At 32.6% G+C, this 16628-nt stretch overlaps 1 protein-coding gene across 1 annotated transcript in view; it reads left to right on the top strand.

Annotated features, from left to right (window-relative positions):
• LOC143247389 (CD9 antigen-like) overlaps positions 1-16628 on the top strand; it is a 30129-nt gene that overhangs the window by 5138 nt on the left and 8363 nt on the right. Inside the window, exons 2-6 of the mRNA XM_076495383.1 lie at positions 5408-5602; positions 6283-6357; positions 8651-8749; positions 9161-9370; positions 16340-16423. Coding sequence (XP_076351498.1) covers positions 5408-5602; positions 6283-6357; positions 8651-8749; positions 9161-9370; positions 16340-16423 — 663 coding nt within the window. The remainder of the gene's footprint in view (positions 1-5407; positions 5603-6282; positions 6358-8650; positions 8750-9160; positions 9371-16339; positions 16424-16628) is intronic.

Raw genomic sequence — 16628 nt, 5'->3', positions numbered from 1 at the left:
TGTGTGGTTGTATAACAACCAGTCAAATGCTGCTTACATTGTTACTCCAGCCATGCACATTCTCAGTAACATGTTGATGGCCTTAACAACCCTGACCAGTCAATAGGCCTTAATACAAAATAGTCAACTGCAGAGTAGCCTGATGATTCAATGGGGTCAATAGTCTAACCCTTCTCCTATAAAAAAAAAAAAAAAAAAAAAAATATATAGTAGAGCACATCTGCAAGTTGTCTTGATAGATAATGGTGCAGATGGATAAATTATTTCTGTACATAGATTGCAAAAAGTTGAGGCAGCATCATAATCAACACAAATGATAGCATTACAACTTTTACTTTCATGTACACAAAACTGGATTATTCATGAGTACATCAATAAAACACTTATTTTTGCAGCTCCACTGAAAGGAGCCATATTTGTTTTTCAGTTTTTATAAGCTGTAAATGGCTGATTTTTTTTAATCTATTTGTTGTTCGTAATTATTCCAATATGCTTCTCATCAGAAACACTGATAGTTAAGATCTACAAATATTCAGTTGTACATTGTTTTAGTAAATATGATTTGGTCATATACCACTGTTCTCTATGCTAATCTTTTTTCAAAATGTTATTACCAAATAGTGACAAAATCGCTTGATGATTTGTAAAATATGGGTACTGGGTGAAGCTAAGAAGTGTAACGTACCGATGTTAAGAAGTATTCAGTGCAAATTAATAATTCCTAATTAACATGAAGTTTTGTATTGATGTTTTATAACATTATGCCGGTAGGGTTTAAATCTTAGCAATACCATTTTGAACTTAAACTGTTTGTGAACAAACTCTTAAAGGGAGTTGATGGTACAGTTGCATACCCAAAGTAACAGCTGGTGAGGACATAATGTGACACAGATTATTGAAGAATAATACAATATTTAGTTTGAATTTATAAAATTTCAAGAGATGGGAATAAATTTTCAAATTACAGGAAATATTAAATTTCAAACCTAATGATATGTATTACCAATACATGTTTAACTATGCAGAAGTGTTAGGACAAGAGAATATATTGTCATTCTTTCCATGTTATTATAGAATGTAAATTTCAACACTGTCATAATGCTTCACTAATCTCCATTGAGAGTTGAATGAACCAGGGTGAGAATACTTGTTTTTTAGAATTTCTGTATAGTTGTACTAAGGGCATGTCATAAGAGTTCTGTTTGAATGAACATACTGATTAATTTAGGGTCTGATGAAAAGTTTAATGCACATATTGGTTTTGTTGTCAAGCCATAGCCCAAAGAGCATAGAAAATTGTAAGTAAAGCAAAGGGTTCACATAACAGCTTTACATGATGGTGTTTGGACTCCAAGAACTTGTTTCTGGCTTGAAATGCTTCCCAAGCACTAAGTATGCCTTGGATCACGAGACCAAGACGTAAGTTTGAAAACAGGAAAGAATGAGGCAAAACACTTGAACTCAATGATACTGATGTTATTTATCTTAGTTTATGTAGCCTTTGGGATAGAAGGAAGACTGCCACTGATCTCAAACATGAGATAAATGACCATGCACTAAATGGTAGAAAAGTATCCAGATCTACAGTATCAAGAAAACTCAATGAGAATTTAATATTTGATCATGTAACAGTTAAAAACCTTTTCTTTGATCTCCAAATATTGTCAAGAGACAGAAATTTGCTAAAAAGCAAAAAAACCAGACTGTTGATTGGAAAAGGGTGTTATGGATGGATAAGTTCATGTTTGAAATATGTAGTTCAGACTGCAGATTGTATGTTCAGTGGAAGAAAGGTCAAAGAGAATTACTTCAATTTACAGCACCTACCACGAAGCATGTGGGAGACATTGTTATGATTTTTGGTTGTTTTTCTGCTATGGCAACAGATGATATTTGTAAAGTAGATGAAATAATGGACCAGTGGAAGTACCATCAGATAATGACCTGCCATGGAATATTATTGGCAAAGGATTCTTTTAACAAGAAGATAATTATCCCAAACACTCATCCAACCTATACAGAAATTTCTTAGCTAAGAAGGAAGCTGCTGGAGTCATTCAAATGATGCAATGCCCTCCACAGAGTCCCAATATCGACCCAATTAAGCAGATCCAGGATTTGATAGATCAGAAACTTGACAAATCAAAAGCTACATATAAAGCAACTTTATGGGAGTGTATTAGAGACATTTGGAGTAAATTCCCAAAGGACATTTTGATTAACTATCCTGCAACCATGCCTGAGACTCTGAAGTTAAGGGGGAGACACAAAATATTAACTGTTTGCTGAACTTAAGCATTTGTACTGAGTTTCTGTTGTACTAAATATGAATATTAATAAAATTTTGATGGTCATTTGTGATTTACCTTTCATGTAGCCTGAAATATAATTTTTGACTTTGCTAACAGTTTTGCACAATACTGTGAAAACATGAAACTGTGACTTCATTCACGTATTTTAAATATTTCTTGTAAAATCAAATTGCAGTAAAGATGTTTTTCAACCTGTTCTGAAAAAAAGTAATTATACTTGTAATAGGACATTAGTAATAATGTAACAGTAATAATAGGTCTAATACTAGTGTGCAATTTAAAGTATAATTACTTTTTTCACAACAGGTTGAAAACATCTTTTATCATTTGGTAACTCAGTGATTTAAGTCATCCCCTTGTTCTACTGCTAACAAATTATACAAAAGCATTTGAGATGTCAGTTGTTATATCTAATCATAGTTATTATACCAATTAGTTGATTAAAAAAATTACTCAAGGTAGCACTAAATAACTATGAACTTGTCAGTTTTTTATATACTGAAATGTAATAATTCCCATGAATGGACATTTTACAAAGGAATTTCATACTGTTATCAAATTATTGCTTCATGTATTCTTTAAAATTGGTGTCACTGACCTGGTTTCTCAAAATCATTGTACAGTATTTTTAGAATGCTGAAGATTTTTTGATTAAAACAAGTTTGTCCAACATTGTGAGTAGTATGTGGTAAGACTGCTTGTAATAAAGTTCTGTATAAAAGAACTTTAAGTATTATCTTTCTGATAAAGTATTTAAGGGAATTAAAACATCTACTGACTTGCATGGAAGTATTAACTTATGTAATAAAAGGTAAAAAGATGTCACAAAGTAAATGAAAAAAATCATAAAAAACTCACTAGGCTTAATCTCTGTTTGTGACTTGTTTGGACGTGAGAATTGGATATGATGTGCAGTAATATTTAACAGATAACAAGAGTTATTGAAATACTGAAGCTGTTGTTGTACTTCAAATAACCTCAGATCTAGCCTTGGCATGTAATATAATTATCAAGCCTTTCCTTCAATTCACATCTGAATTTAACCTATGCCAAAAGCCAACTATACTGTGGCAGATGATTTCAACCCTGTTAAAATGTGTATTTTTGTCCTACCATTCTCACTGTTAAGTACACCAAAAAAAATCTATTTATTGTATAATTTCTATTTAACTTGTTTTTTTCTCAAAATAAGTTTCAGACAGTTTTCTAACAATTCATTCTTCTTAATTAAGGTGAGAATTCTAAGATTGAGTACAATACCTCTTTAGACCTATATTCAATGTTTCTGTAAATTCAACCCCATATCTTATTTGTCCTACAATAATAGTACTTGGATTGCTCAAAAGACTGTTTCCCCACCCCCACAACAGTGGCACAAAGGTAAGTCTACAGACCTAAAATTATAAAAACTGGGTTACAACATCCTTGATGGGCACAGCACATGCCATCCATTGTATAGCTTTGTGCTTGACTAGAAACAAACATTAACAGACATACAACAACAAAACACTGAGATCCTTTTCTTTCATAGTAATGTTAATATTATTTCCAACAAAATTGTTTATAATGTACATTATAACCCCCATGTATTACTTTGAATTTGTTGTAATTAAAAGGCATTATTTACCCAATTAATAAAATCAATTTTTAAAGCAGCACCCTCCTCACAGCCAACAACACCAAATACTTTAATTTAGTCCATAAATCTAAGCAGTTTATTGTCCATTTCCTTATTTTTGTCATTGATCTAAAAAAAAATGAGCAAAGGTTCCACCATAGATCCTTGAAACACTCTACTTGTAACATTAATTCAGTTTGTTTGACTTCCAAACTAGTTTTCTTCTACACCCATCGAGATAATTGTTTAATCTTTTTCATGCAGAATCTTATGAAATGCTTTCTGAAAACCAGTTATATTAGCAAGTCAATACATTTATCTTCATCAGCAAAGAAACTCCTCTTATAACAACCCTTCCATCCCAAATACCATTCTAGTAATCCTTCTCTGAACCTTTTCCAACAATTCAATATTTTTCCTTAGGTAAGAGCCCAAATCATCTTAGTCATAACATATAATGTCCATGGTAATAGCTTTCTAAATTCATTGGGGATATCCCATCTATCAAACAATATTCAAATGCTTATATTAAACTAGCCAGCAAACATAGAAAATCTGTTAATGGTATGGAATTGAGTGATTACACGTACATCTCAACTCCCATAGCCCGTTATCCTTAAAAGTTCTTGTAATTCTTAAAGGTAAAAGTGAAACCACTGATATTTTTACTGTATCCAACTCTCAACCTCTGCACTTACAAAAGAAATGAAAGAGTATAAGATCTTGAGCAAAGTGATCTTAAAAAGAACTATGATCCCTACCTTTGTATGTAGTTCATATTCCTATTCTTCTCACTTTCTTTTAAATTTGGTCACTTATAACACAGGAAACCAGAGAAGTCCAGCTACTGGAAGTTGGTCTTTCCATTCCTTTTGGTGGACTCAGCAGATAGCACGATGTAGCTTTGCTGTAACAAGTACACTTTTCATCCTGGTATATTGGATAAAATTACGATTCTAATGTTAGTTAGTTAAAAGTAATTTTTAAAAGTTATAATTTGTTCCTTGTTTTCTATATCAGTCAATTTACATGCAAATAATCATTGTTATGGCCATCTCATAAGAATAATTAATTGAATGTCACCAGTTAATGAGCCCAGTGATTGATTAATTAGCAAATTCCAGTTGTTACCCACCTTTAGTTACTTCTAGTCTTAGTTATTGTTTTAGAAAATCAAAATCTTTTAATTTTGTTAAAGCATCTGAAATTTTACTAACTTTAATAGGAATACCTTTGTATATGTTATGTTACAATTAAATGTTTGAATTTAGTCAAATGAAAGCTTACCAAAAAATTGACTGACACAGTTAAATAAGGGAGTGTTTCTGCACTGTTTAAAAAAGAGCAACATTATATAGTATATTATTAACAAATTGTCTCAAAGAAAACCCCACACAATATGCAAACGTACAGTAGCAATTACAAAGTTATTGTTGATACTAATATGTAATTAATTGTATTTTTTTATTTTCTTTAGCTTGCAGGGATTGGAGTTTTAGCAGTAGCAATATGGCTGCACGTTGATAATGCTACGTACCTTGTCCAAGGTGATAATGCAAATGCCTACTTTACTGCCATATATGTTCTTATGGCAACTGGCTCTATCATGGCAATTGTTGCTTCTTTAGGATCTTGTGGTGCAATCAGAGAGAGTCCTTGCATGCTTGGCACAGTAAGTCACTAGATTAGTAATGGACAACACAAAATTTACCCTTTTCCAAGTAGTCTTGTAACAGTGTATGAAATATCATGAAAGTTTAATCCTTTGATTGCATAATTAAATTTTTAGGTAGGTTCTCAAAAAATTTTAGTCATCCACTAAGAATGTGAAATTTGGAATTTTTTTAGTACTTTTTCAATTTCAAAATCTACTAGATGTGCTTTTCTGCAGTAGTGTGTGTGTGTGTATATTATACTAAGACTGGAAATTCTAGATGTGTGTACCCTGATTGTGACACAGTGGGGTAATTCTATTTCATACACCAAATGACAGTGAAGGTCATTGTTCCACAAATCCAGTTATAGCTCCCAAAGGGTTAAATATTAATTTTTAAATTGTTAGAATTGTGATTGTTTGGAGTTAATTTCCCTGTTTTAATAGCTGAAAGAAGTGAACATGATTACAACGTTTCAGTAATATATGGAAGTTTGATGTTGACATCATTTGTGGTTTTATTAAACATCACTTAATTATTCTATCAGCTATTGAGAAATCCATTTTAAAATTTTGAGATGTAATATTTTTCAATATTGCAGAACAGTAAAGCTTTATCTTGATGAATCATAGTGTCTCAGATTAAGTTGTTTCTTAGAAGAAAATGTTTTACAGACATAATTATTTTTCTGTTCTAGTTTTTTGTGTTTCTGCTTGTGATATTTGTGTCGGAATTGACTGGTGGTGTGTGGGCCTGGATGAATAGAGATAAGGTACTGTACATTCAGTTATAAACAGTTTATTAGTAGTTTATTATTATACTAAATATAAGAAATTAAAGAGTACATATATTTTTTTATACATTAACAATCTGGAAACATGCAGAACATTCAGAACTTGGAAGTTAGATTTGGTTATCACATTCACAAAATACAGGTCTCAAAAAGAAAAAAAAAAGACAAGTTACTGTTATAGTTCAGCTAGTAAAACTTAGGAGACACTAGAAGAAATTTTCTAATAAACATTGTAGAAGAAAGATTTTGACTGTTGAATGTTAATACACCTCTGATATGTGGATTTCAGTCCTATTAAAGAATTCTGTGTGCAGAAGGTCACTCAGTTTGCTAAAGCTATGCTTGTTTTGAATTTCCATTTAAGCTGCAGTGCATACCCAAGCTTAATGTCAGGAAATTGATGTAGTAAGACTAATTTAATCTAATTTGATTGGTTGTCAAGGCAAGGTGCCCACCATCTGGGGTGTGCAATGTAGTTTTTATTGGCAGCATGATTAGAAATACTGCACCTTGGTGGTTAACTCTTTGGAAGTAATAATTAAATAGAAACCATGTAAATTGCAGATGTTTTTAAAATTCCTCATAATATATCTATGAATTAACACAGTTGTTTGGCTTATTAGCATTTAAGTTGTAAAATTTAATGATAAAATATGTTTCTAAGTATAGGGTCACTTTAAGGTGGCTGTCAACTGTTGAGTGCTGTAGATGTTGCCAGTCCAGGTGCTTGTATCATAGATACACCAGATTCAGATCAACTGATGCCTCTGCTAGCACTTGTTAAACAGTTAGACTGTTACATGTAATTAGTGTTTTGGTAATAAACAAAAATGATAGTGAAACATAGCTTTGAAGATTTATTAATAAATATAGTTTATATAGCTTATATATTTATTAATATTTAATACATGAAAGTATTAATTATGATACAGTCACAGATAATTCTAAAAAAGAAAAATATTTCTAATAGCAGTAACATATTTCCTGGGGGTGGGGAGAACAATAACTATTTGCTAGGGTCTTTAAAAGTTAGGGTTTAGGCCTGAATTAATGTAGAACAGTAGATTAACAAGTAGTTATTAACTTCAAAGGTTTGATATCACCATGTTTTTACCATAAAACAAAATCTGTGCACATTTTATTCATATTTTATGTTTATTTCCTGTCCAACTTTAAAACAGTGTTTGAGTTTGTGTAGTGTTTTGTAAGTTTAAGAAACTCCATACCAGTAATTTGTCTTAATAAATATAACCAAATCATTCTGTTAACCATAACTAAAATCTGGATTTATAGTACATAGTGTAAATATCACAGCCTGAAAAGTTCTGCGGGGAACACAAGTATCCAAGTGATTACTAGTCTAAACCACTTGCTTAAGATGTTGCCAAGCTACAATGCTATAATGGATAGAAATTGCATGCAAAACTACCAGAGTGCTTGTTCGAGAATCATTTAAACTTTTCAAGACATTTATAGTTTTTGTTTTAACAAGTGCTGTTTCTCATTTTGAAAGTGTTTGTAAAGCTTTTGTATCAGTGCAGAGATGCCAACCATTACGATTTGAGCATAATCATTACGATTTTGTTGTATAAATTACGACTATAAGCTCGTACAAACAAATATTACAACTTGTTGCAACTCCTGAATTATTATGTATTATATAGGCCTACACAATAAAGTGATAAATTGTTCCCCAGGGCTTGAAAGGGGTAAAAAGAAAATTTCTAGTGAATTACAAATAAATTTTGATAATAAATAAAAGACACAGTCAAAATGGCTACTTGCAGTAATCATGTTTGTGCTTGAAATAATAAAAAATATTTGTATCTCCGAAGTCTACCAATAGTTTGAGTGCAGTGCTTCTCCATACTGGGTACATGGGGGAATCCACAGTTACATCAACAGTGCTTGTGAGCTAATCAGTGCTTGCGTGGATGGGTATTTCTCATTTTTTAAGCAGTATAGAAACACTAATGTGATTGTTCACAAGATGGAAATAGAGGCCTCATTCACCAGATTGTCTTGTTTCTGGCAAATCTAAAAGGACTCAAACTGTGAAAGGGCTCTGTCTACAATCATTACGCTCGGTCATTTGAAATAGTTGGCATCTCTGCTATTGTGCTGAGTGTACCATTCAAAGAAATATCATATTACATTTCTTCTCTAATATTGATGTTAAACATTTATTATCTTGTTACATGTAGAGAACTGTATGAAAAGATTTTATGTAAGAGTGCTGTTACAGTTTGTTACTAATCAACTGTTTTTACAGGTAAATGAAATGATTCGTTCCTCTGTGACTAGAATGGTAAAGGAAGAATATCCAAGAAATGAGCTTGTAAAGAAAACCATAGATGCTACTCAAAGAGATGTAAGTATAATTTCACATCATTTTATATCCATTTTAGTGCTATGTCATGCTTTGACATCAGTATTCTTCATGTCCCAGCTATTTAATTTTTTTTAAAGTTCATTCTGATTAAAAATTTGCAAATCATGTTGTGCTGTTTGATGCCCTATGATAAAAATAAACAGTTTTGAAAGTATGTTGTGAGATCTATAATAAATAACTTCCTTATAATGTGTACCAATTAATACTACATGTGTGTATTATACAAAAATCATAGTTTTGTACCAACTAAAGAAACCTTTAAATATTAATTTTGTGTTTAGTATTAGACTAAAAATCTGATACATGGTAAAGTTGGTAGATTGTAAGTTGCTGAAGGAGGAATACATTGTGATGTGTATGTTTTGTTTTTCTTGTAATATTTTTGTATAGCTGAAATGTTGTGGAGCTAAAGGAGTCTATGACTGGGCTCACTCCCTGTATAATAACAAAGATGGTGGCAGTGAGACTGAGCTGGGATTTACCGCTGCAGGAAACTTTCAAGTGCCTGAAAGTTGTTGCTCTGTTGAGAAAACTCTGTGTGAGGTTCGTCGTAGAGTGACTGTAATAGGTCTTGCTCTTCTCCCAGGTCTGCATCAACAGGTAACTGAAAGTTTAGTAATGAATTTAGTCATTTGTATTTTAATTTTGCTTAATTTAGTCTTAATCATGTGTATTGATTTAATTAACTTAAATTTTTAGGGTTATCCATGTCATTTTACATAAAGTATTTGTTTAGAGTGTTTAATATATTTTTGAGACAAGAATTGTGAAAGTATTATATTTGTCATGTACATTATTATGACAATCTTTTAGGAGTAAGATTTGTTTATTAAATGGTGAATGTCTTTACATAGTTTTATTGTTAATAGAAATGCTGTTGTATAGTAACAATATTTTAAATTTTTCTGTACTCTGAAACAAGGTAGTTCTAGTATACTTGCTAAAGAGAAAATTAAACAAAAATATGTTAATCTATTTTGATTAAAGGAGAAAGAAAGCAGTCTAATTTGTGAGGGATTTATGGGATTCATTTGTGGAGAAATTAGGTTGTCAGGTAGTGTATATCTGGTTTAAAGCTTTCATTTGTATCAGATAACTGAATTGTTCATGTGGAAGTGGTTTGGAATTAAGGATGGCACCATGCCACCTGGTCTGTACACTGACCATGTGTTGTGCCACCATCCATTATTGAAGTGTGGTGACCCTATGCTTTGGTGGATATTAAACTTTTTCTGTCAGGTATTTTATCATTTAATTTAATCTGTGTAATGGTTTACAAGCAGTTGTTAGGATTTTTATTTTTTTAATCTATTAATATGTACCAAATTAGTACACAATTAGATTTAATTACATTGTTACAAGCTGCTAAGTTATGGGTGTTGGTACAATACACCCTGTGCTAATTTTAAGTACATTTCATAGTTATAAACTACTTTGATTTGGTATTAGTGACACTTAGTTTGAAGTGTGGAGTTTTTGTTTTTCTACTTACAGCATTATCATGTATTCATTCAAGGCTTAATATAGTTATTGCATGCTGGTTATAGCTCTAGTATTTTACCTATTTTAGCTGCACTGAGTTGAATTGTACATAAAAACGTACAGAAAAACTTAATTTAGCTTTAGTATATTTTCAGGCATTAGTTTGAGATGGAATAATCTATAGCTAAAGTGGGAGACAGTTTTGTACATTATTTGCCAGTGTCCATCCATTTCAAGAAAGGCAGCTATAATTTAATGAGCTACTGGCCAGTCATTACTCGCATGTTCTGTTAGTGTGGACCAGTGATTGGGAAGTGGCCTAAACAGAGCTGGTACATGATGGGTACATAAAAAAACAAAAATTTGCTTTTATCTGCCAATCTTGCTTTACGATAGGTTACAGCAATGCCACGGGAATCAGAAGAAGCAAATGAGAAACTCTGAATTTTATGACACTCGTGCTTTTTCAAACACTAACTCTCAGACCTAGAGGAATTTACTTTCAATGGCTTTAAACTTTTATCGCATGCTAACCCAAAGGTTGGTATGACCATTGCAGTTTTAAGTTAGAAGTATCCATTATGAGTATTAGGACAGCTCTCAATCTCAGTGGAATTGCCACTACTGCAAGCTACAAGACATCATTCAGATGTGCATACCAGTGATACTCAAAACGTAATGCAGCACATGGTTATGACAGTATTATGATATATTTAGTAATAGAAGACTTGTGCCCAGCTGGAATTCAGGTGTGGAAACACTGAAGTGAAAGGTTTACATTCTGATCTCCACTGTATAGACATAAATCTTATGCTGCTAAATTTTGGTGATCCAATAAGAATTACTTAGTGCTGAGGTGTAAGAGACTCATGTGTAGACTTTGTTTTAACTGGCCCCACGTTGAGTGTCATCCCTGTGTAGTATAGGGGAATAAATGCATAGAGTTATCACCTCGTGTGAAGACTGGAAGATTAAGTGATATATAACAATTTGGAATCTCATGGAAGAATATTTGTTTCCACCATTGAGCAAAGTCAAATCAACATTTACAAGAGGAACACCTCACACTGTGGGAGGATAGTGATAGTTATATAAAATCTGTATAATGAAGTCTAATTTGAGTTGTTTATGCAGATAAGGGATGAACTAGCCCAATCAGAGGAGGCAAAGAATGAACAGAAGAGAGCCTATACCCTCTACAGTTGATTATCTCCCAAAGTATATGACATGAAATGCAGCAAGGTCAATCTTACAAGTACATCATTCTTGAACTTCTACAAGAACCATAAACATGGTGATATCAGTTGCATACAATGATGATGCTACTCTCATTTCATAGGCAAGACCTTTAAGACCTTCAAGGAAGATTAAAGCAGTATTCTACATCTTGAACAGCTGATAAATGAAACAAGATCAAACAAAATGACTGCATTAATTCTGAGCTGGTTGAGAAAAAAATTGGCAAGTTAAAAAAAAAAGGTTCTTGGACAGATATTTTCCCCAAGAGTTTTGAAGGAGGTTGAATATTGTATAGGTGAGTTACTTACTACTAATTTTGTCAGTCCTTGAATAGTTGGCAAGCACCAGAGGATTGGAAGCTAGCTAATGTAATTCCTCTTTTCAAAAGAAGTGACAAAAATTTTCCCAGTAGTTAAAGGCCTACTAGTCTTGTGTCAGTTGTGGGAAAGGTTTTGGAAATTCTATGTTTTGCTAAGTTATTTAACAAAGCTTAGAGTTTTACTGGATAATCAACATGGTTTTACAAAGGGAAAATCTTGCCTTACAAATATTTTGACCATTTTCAAAAAAAGGTGAGGGTGTAAATTTGATGTATCTGGGTTTTCAGAAAGCATTTGACAAAGTGCCACATCATAATAAGCTTGTAAAAAAAAGTCTATTGGTGTGGGATACAAGTTTGTAAATGGGATAGAAGAGTGGCTGGATGGAAATAAGCAGAAGATTGTCACAAATGGAGTTCAGTCAAACTGGATTAATGTCACAAGTGGATTTTTTGATTTATGTCAGTGACATAGATGAAGGAATAGTCAATAAATTACTTAAATTTGCAGATGATATTAAGATCTTAGGTGTAGCTAGCTGTGAAGAAGATGCTGCTGATTTACAAAAGGATTTATATCATTTAGTAAGTTGGGCAAATAAATGGTAGATGGGTTTTAATTATAATAAATGAAAGATAATTAAATGGGTTATCGTAATTTGAATTATAAGTATAATTTGGACGGGAATAACCTTAACAGTGTTATGAAGGAAAGGGATTTTGGTATAATAGTCAGTTTCTAAAGCCATTCAAGCAATGTGCTGTTGTGCTAGTGGTAGGGAAAATGAGATTTTAGGTTGTATCAACAGAAATATTGAATATAAGTCTAAAGAAGTTAGACACATTTGGAATATTGTGTTCAGTCTTGGGCTCCTTATTTTAGAAAAGCATGGAATTATTAGATAGGGTTCAGAAAAGGGTTACTAGAATGGTACTTGCAATGGAAGGAGAGGCTGAAATCTCTTGCATTGTTTTCTCTTGAAAAAAGAAGATATATAGGTGATTTGAAGTGTTTAAGATTTTAAAAGAAATTGATAATATTGATACATCAATATTTTCTTAACAGTGAGAATTAGAGAACTAAGAGAGAGAGACATTGATTTAGGCTAGGTAGAAGTGGTTGGCCTGTGGAATAGGTTGTCTTATGATGTGGAGGCAATACATTTGAGAGAGTTTAAAAGAAAGCTTGATAAATACATGAATGATAAGGGCTGGCTTTAATTTTTTAGAAATTTTGTTTATTTAGTAGTTTTAGTTTGGGTTAGAAGGACCATGGTATATCTTGTTGTCCCAAAATATTGTGTTCAAAAGACATTAATAAACCTGATTCTGATGACACACAGGATAGGTTCAAGCTACAGCAGTTGCTATCTGAGCTATAGCTACTTGTAAATATGAAAGTCATCATTTGCCTGGACATGATGCACAGAGCCATAAATACATCTGAAGATGGAGTTCCACATTTCGACTGTGTACAAATTTCTCCCTTAAGCTTACAAAACCCAACTTGTTGAAGTATCCATATAAATGGTCAGTGTGTCGTATCTATGAAATACAGACTGATGCCTTTATCAAATTCTTATCCAAATTCATAATGGATTACTCTTGTCATAATGTTTATCAAATCATTGTCCTACAAAACATTAATGAGATCCTAGAGTAAGCCATAGGTAGAAGGCTGTTCTGTCAGATTAAACCACTACTATCATCATTGTTATATGGTTAATTATTGGAGTGAAGATGAAACCTACATCAACGTTGCTGAATTTCAAACTTATAAATGAGAAGGCTTTGAAACTAGTTTACATTTTGGCAGTAGCTCCAGATGTCTTTGCTAGAGCTTAGCGTTTCTATTTTTGCTGGAAAAATGCTCATGATATTTATCATTGTACTATGTGTAAGATGAATCATAGCTGCATGAATTATCAGACAGTGCATCTTGAAGTGTTGAAGCTGTCAATCTGAGATTACCACCATCAGTATTAGTCCATATCAAGGACAGCTACTCCTGTTGAACATCTTCAAAATATGTACCATGGAATTAGCTTACCTTGACATTCTATCCAGATCCTTATTCTAACATTTGCTGTCAATATTCTGGTGTATTGCAGAAGTTTCAGAAAAGCTGCAATTGAGAGCAAGAAGCAACCATCTCTTAGTAAATTAAGCTAATGGTACAATGGCACAGGAATGTTCATCAGTCTTGCTGCAGCTATGTTCTTTTTGCATACCGAGTAGACATTCTGATAAGAACCACTTTTGAGGGCATTGCTATCCAAGTGGAAGAAACATTGAAATATATAGAGATAAAATTTAATAGACAAGCCATTATCACCAACCATATTAATACCATTATAATCAGAGCAGCCAGAGACATCAGTACATTGAAATTTGGAGTAGAATATAGAGCTGAAAAACATAACCTGATTCTGCTGTACCAAGGTGTATTATCTGCTCCATCCTGAATTGATTGGTGTCAGTGCAACACAGATACAAAACTTGTTTGATCATGTAATATGCTTCACTCGTTTCCATGAAAGCTGTATTACACTTGACAAACTTCAGAGGCAACACAGAACATCAACAGTGCTTAACAATCAAGTCTTTATTAAGGTCTTTGAATGTGAAGACCATGTATTCTGATGTTTGAGCAACTGCTTTCTTTTTAACTGGGATATTCCAGCTTCACAGTAGTAAAGCACATATCAACCAAGCAGTGGATTGCCTAAAAGATGTGTCAGGAGACAGTTTGTTACCACCAAATCTCAGATTTCTCCATGTTGTAGGATATTTGGTGCTACTAGGATCTATGGAAATCTGTCTGTATAATAAATATTGAAATTAAGAAAAGTGTGAAGCACAAAATGCTTGTCAGCATATATTTAAGACTGTGGTGGACATTTGTATATCATCATACCTACATATGGTTCCTACATCAAAGAGAGAGAGCTTGTCTGGTAGCCATCTCGTGGAGCAGCAATGTTTTATGAAAGCTGGTGAAATATTCAAGCTTCCAACAAATAGCACAAGGATGGAGCTGGAAACCATAAAACATTGTCTTTTCTGGATAGTTTAAAGCAACAAACCACAAACAGTGCTACATACATAATAATTGGAATTGATTCATTGTGCAATCAGAATTTTTGGTCCCTAGACGGATGATGGAAAGAAAAGCAACTGTATGGTAAGACCAGCACCAGCATATATGTGCAAGGCCATATAAGGATAAACCTAATTAAGTAAGCTAATACATTTCCAGGAAAGCCTCTGTGTGCAATACAGCACAAATCTATTGATAGGATTTGACTCTTATCTCTTCATTGCTGAATTATTGTTAACTCTACACCCCAACATTAAGTTCACCTGTGAACAGGAAAAAACTCATCAAATAGCATTTCTCAACCTCAAAATCACAAGAACTGATACACAATTCAAAACAGAAATCCATAGAAAAATCACTTATACTAGGCAATATATTCCCTGGGACTCAGCATGGAAAAGACAACAAAAAGTCAACATATTAAGAAACCAAATCAACACAGCCACAAAACTATGCTCACCCGATCAAATTAACGATGAATTTAACAAAATTAAACAATTCATTAAAATCAACAAATTTCCTCAAAAAACTGTTGAACAATTACACACACACACACACACACACTAGACCAACAACAAACAAACAACAATAAATCCCAAGATACAACAAACTACAAAACCTTATACTACTGCATACCATATGTTGCTGACATCAGCAAAAAAATAACCAACATTTGGAAGAAACGTAAAACATTCTAGTAAATACCAAATTTATTCAAAAACCAGGTACAAAACTAAATTCCATATGTAAAAACTACACTGATAAACATAACACCAACATTATTTATAAAATGCAATGCAACAACTGCCACAACTTCTATATTGGAGAAAGAAGCAGAAAAATGGAAACTAGATCCAAGGAATACAAAAAAAACAAACAAAAAACACCATGTTTTTGAACATTGCAAATCAAATAAACAACATAACCATAAAAACCACACAGATATTAAGTAGGAAAACAAATATAAACAAACACAAAATCAAAGAAGCCCTTCTTGTACAACAACTGAAACCAAAATTAAACCAATATAAAGGAACACCATTATACCTATACTAATTAATAACCTAACATCTAACTGCAATGCCCCTACATTTCTGTACCCATTTATTTTCTCATTCCTGAGACGTTTGCCCAGTAATGATCAGTTGCAAGCTCTTTCTTTGTTAACCTAAAGATGCCCTAGGAAGGTCAAAACATTGTTCTCTGCTTTTTTAGTAAAAGTATTAATACCCATACCAGCCATTCTGAGATACATTTTGACCTCTGCGTTGGTCTCTCACATGAAGGTTCAACAGCTACCAGTGGAACCTCTGTTTTTTTTCTTAATTTCTAAAACAGGCCTTACTTTAGGATGCTATAAACATATTAAAGTAATTGACATTAAGAAATATTAACAGAATAATATGGTTTTAATTTTTTTTATTTCAAGGGCTGTATAGAAGCTTTGGAAGAACACCTGGAAGAACATACTAAGATTGTTGTTGGTGTTGCAATTGGACTTGCTGTTATTCAGGTATGTAGTTTTTACATTGTTAAATTTAGTACTTTTTAAGTTTTGTGGTTTATTATGATCTGTGATTTGAAACAAGCCTGAAAAATGTGACACTGTAACTGGACAACTGGGAGTAAAGTTAAGTTGAATGTTTTTGCATTCATTATAGATGTTGTTGAAATACAGTTTACTCAAGTTTTCTTTTTTATTTGAAACATAAAAAGTA

This window comes from Tachypleus tridentatus, chromosome 3 (genome assembly GCF_004210375.1).
Source record: "Tachypleus tridentatus isolate NWPU-2018 chromosome 3, ASM421037v1, whole genome shotgun sequence".
Taxonomy (NCBI): Eukaryota; Metazoa; Arthropoda; class Merostomata; order Xiphosura; family Limulidae; genus Tachypleus; species Tachypleus tridentatus.
This window is presented reverse-complemented; position numbering and strand designations above follow the sequence as displayed.